Here is a 4,692-nt window from a genome sequence, read left to right as displayed (position 1 = left end):
GAGTTACTATGTATATGTATATACATTATTATCCTTTATATTATCTTTGAGGCTTTCACAGATATTTTCATCAGGGGTACCAAAGGATTTGTGAGTTATGATCCATTGCTAATGTCAATGTTGTATGAACTTGGTCTCTTATTTCATCAGGATGAGGAACACATTGATATTCAGTATCAGTGTACTCCTTGTGCTGATAAAGTGAATACAGCAAGGTTTACAAAACATTAGCATTGATAATGGATTGGCGATAATCCTCGTATCCTTAGTATTGTTATACATTTGTAAAAATATTGTATGTAGATATAACATTTCCAACACATGTAGAGAATGATCTAAGAATCAATTTTTTATCATTTTTATATAACTTATAACTTATATTTTTATTTACCTTCTTAAACCAATTGTCATACAGCAATTAATTATATTTTTCTCTGATATAGAGACTGTGGAAAAATAAAATTGTATCTTTATTTGTTAGGTTTATTAATAGTCAACTTTAATCTGCGGATTAATAAAGTTTCCAATGATGTTTTCGTCTGGCCTTAACTGTAATCTCTCCTTCCCCAGTTGTTTGGGTTATCCACAAGATAGTGAGGAATTGATCCCAAAAATGGCACGTGAGCCAATCATTCTTAATGTTTATGATATGGTAAGTTACTGCTTTCAATGTATTGTAAATAAAATGAATATTATTATGAATCATTTCATCTAATATTATTAGATAATTTTTATAAATTTATTTATGATTAATCAGTTTTCTACAAGAGCCAAACTATTCTATTCATAAAAGGAATATATAATCAGGCACTGTTTTTAGATACATTTGATTTAATTTATTATATGTCCTTGTATATAGTATTGGATAAATGAATACACTACATCTATTGGTCTCGGTGTATTTCATTCTGGAGTAGAAATATATGGAACAGGTATGTATTATATATTTTAGAAAAAACGAATATGTACAATTACGAAAAAACAAAAATTTGACAATATTAGATATATATTAGATATATTTCTGCTGTAGAATATGCATATGGTGGTCATGCTCAACCAAAAAGCGGCATTTTTGAAATTACTCCAAGAGTAGCTGACGAACTAGGCGAACAGTTTAGATACAGGTAAAGTTTTTATATAAATATAAATCAAGCATATATATTCTCTCAAGTATCATGAAAAATCAATGTGATTCTTTTATAGACAGTCTGTTCACATTGGATATACAGATTTTACGGAAGAAGATGTTTCAAGAATTATTGCAGAATTAGGCAAAGATTTTAGAGGAGACCGTTATCATCTGATGAATAAAAACTGTAATCACTTCAGCAGTCAATTCACATTGGTATGGTGCTTTCTTTAATAATATCAATAAGCATTACATAGAAAGTACAATGGAACTTAATACAATGTATTTTAGATTCTATGTGGACAAGAAATACCTGGTTGGGTAAATCGTCTGGCTTATTTTAGTTCATGTGTACCATTTCTCCAACGTTGTTTGCCAAAAGAATGGTTAACGCCTGATGCTTTACAACATTCTTTAAGTCAAATTAGTCATCACGAAAGTACACCACCATCGGATACTTCGTTGTAACATTTGGCTAACACTATTGAAATGCACGGTCTAAAATGCCGTAGAAGTTATACATTTTAGATAATTAAACATTGTGAAAAGAAATGTTAATTAGGACTGATTATATTGCCAAGATTTGAAAACTTGAGAAACCTGAGAAACTGAACCGTCAAGACAAGGTACAAATTTGATATTGTACACTTGAATGCGACTGCTGATAATTAGTACTGAAAAAAATTGCCTTTGCTGCAGCATGTTGTTTCCTAAGATGGCGATCCACATGGTCGCATGTGTTCTTTGTTAAATAATACAGTCAAGATATGATAGTTACATAATGAATAGATAATTACGCATAAAAATTTAAACCATAATGAGCAGAAAAAACTCATTTGCCGACAAAAAAGAAACTTGTTATATTAGCAAGATGTGTATATTGAAATAATTTTTTTATAAAGATTCTTATTTCTTATGCTTGTAAAACCGTAAAGCAGTATGTTTTAAGATATAATGCATGCACATAAGTCAGATAAATATATATTATATATAAGATATATTGTATGCAAATGATTTGAATATTTTATGAATTATTAATTTCTATAATTAACTTAAACGCGTACACGCACATACTCGTACTTACACAGAGATACGTAAATAAACTTCCACGTAAATCTTAATACAGTTAACACACTATATATTATTTTTAATCAGCTGAACTTTTTCGTATATAAAATATTAATTTTATCTCTTGCACTTTCTGTTATGAGCTTTCTACAATAAGCCAATATTTAAGCCTTAGCCTGCAAAACACAATAGATTAAACTTTAAGAAATTGATCATTCAGTTGAATGTGAAAGGAATAATCCACTATAATTGATCAATTTCTTAAGGCTTAAGACTTACTATATCTACTGTGTTTGTGACTTAAGATTTAAAGCTTAGGTAATGGCTTATCATAAAGAACTCATTATATTATCTCTTGGTTTATTACTCTAGGGATTGATTGTGTACGCGTGGCATTTCTATATTCTACATATATGCATTAAATCATTGAATAAATAAAAATTGAGAAATAAATTAAAAATAGAGAAATTGCTCTTTTTCGATAGATTAAATATATACAAACTCGAATATAATTAATTTCTGAGATACATGAACAAATATCTTTAATGAAACTCTAAATAATAAATATATACTTTTTGTCGAATAAATAAACTTTCTGATTTTAATTTATACAAAATATGTCGAAATAAATTAACTAATGAATAATAAGAAAGAGGAAATTTTTTTATTAATTTAAAATTAATTTTTATTAATAAAAATATAAAAATAAGGTATCAAATTTTGAAAGCTCACAAATAGATAATAAATTAAATTTTAATTAGTTGATATCTTGTTTTAATAGAATTTTAATTTGAGAAAATTTCTTTAATTAAAAAATATGTAATATTGGTTGTAAAAATATGATGAATATGTATATCCTTTGTATATATATTAAAGAAAAATTCCAATTTTTTTTCTACAAAATTGGATTTAGATATCGTACAAATTTAAGTTATTTATTTTATAAATTTTCTAAACAAAGGGACATCTTTTTAGATGAGCATATCTAAATATCAATAATTTAACATGTAATTTTGATAAATTTAAGATTTCTGGTCCAATTCTATCGAATTGTAGCATACGTTCAAAGCAAAAAATTACATGTCGAATTACAATTCAATCTCCATTTATAATTCAATGCAGAGGTTATAGTGATAGATGAAAAAGTGATAAATTTAACGATATTTTGCGATGCAGATGGATAGCTTTTCATATATCTTATGTAATGAAAATATCTCTTTGCGAAAATATATCTTTATTTCATTTCTTATTTAACCATACACACATATTTATATAATTAATTAGGATTGTTATAGTTAAAAAAGATGACTTCTTTTTTTCTTGGGATTTGTAGTATTCATTGTATAATATGTAAACATATATTTGTAATAATTAAGTAAAAATAAGTATTTGTAATCATACATTTAATATTTATACACATTTTGGATATACCCAAATAAAAAAAATCTGGATATAATCCCAAATATCTCATAAATGATGCATTTTAGAAAAAATGTTTCTTCAACAAAAATTGTAAGGCTTAAAAACGCATTCAACGATAGTAATTATTTGACCTAGGATAGCAAAGTCAGGTGAAGATTAACATGAATTTTTTAATGGAACCCTTCCTTTTTCATTACATATATTCTTGTAGCTTATATTGAGAGCTTTCCAAAACACTATAATTAAATTCATTTTCATTAAATACTTTGCGAGTTATAAGGCTTGAAAGTTACAATACCGCCGATATTAGCATTATGCAAGGTGTCCAATCGATGGCTAAAATCTCTTGAATATTGTTCAGGTTCATGTTCTAAATAACATTTCTTAAGATCAAGGTCACTGGAGATTGTTTCTCTTATTTTCATTTTTGCACTGAAAATTTTTATGTAAAAATGAAAATAAGAAAAACAATTTCCAACGTGACCTTGATCTTAATAAATGTTATTCAGGATATTAAAAATTCATGTTGATCTTGATTTGACTTTGACAACCATCCTAGATTAAATAACTACTATCATTGAATGCGTTTTTTTTAAGTCTTAGAACTTTTGTAAGAAATATTTTTTTCTAAAATGTATCGCTTATGAGATATTTAGGTGTCCAAGACTTTTGGCCCATCCTGTATAAAGATATCAGAATCAAATTGGAGCAACCTATGCATTATTTGAATAAATATTCTCTTTATTCTTCCTTGAAATAATCTCAGAATATAGAGATTATTATTCGCTTAATTCGCGTCAAAAATAGTACTGATTTATGATTTCATCTAACAAGATTAGATAGTGATTTAAAATATGCACCTTTAAATATATGTATAATCTACATATCATTTAATCATTTATGATTTAAATTAATATTAATTCAATGTTAAACGTTCTATTCTTATTTTGATCTTATCACACAGTAGTGTCTAACAATAATTTTATATTTATTTGACAAATTTCATGTAAATTAAAAAATATGTGTGTATACACACACACACACACACACACACACACACACACACACACACT

At 26.6% G+C, this 4,692-nt stretch overlaps 1 protein-coding gene across 1 annotated transcript; it reads left to right on the top strand.

Annotated features, from left to right (window-relative positions):
- Positions 1-526: 526 nt before the first annotated feature.
- On the top strand, positions 527-1,597 carry LOC105623803 (desumoylating isopeptidase 2). Its single transcript, XM_012205179.1, has 5 exons — positions 527-652; positions 860-932; positions 1,031-1,124; positions 1,204-1,345; positions 1,421-1,597. Exons 1-5 carry the CDS (start codon positions 527-529, stop codon positions 1,595-1,597), a joined length of 612 nt encoding a protein of 203 aa, XP_012060569.1.
- The last annotated feature ends 3,095 nt before the right edge of the window (positions 1,598-4,692 follow it).

This window comes from Atta cephalotes, assembly GCF_000143395.1.
Source record: "Atta cephalotes unplaced genomic scaffold scaffold00064, whole genome shotgun sequence".
NCBI lineage: Eukaryota > Metazoa > Arthropoda > Insecta > Hymenoptera > Formicidae > Atta > Atta cephalotes.
The sequence above is the reverse complement of the archived record's forward strand: the minus strand, read 5'-3'. Positions and strand labels throughout refer to the sequence as shown.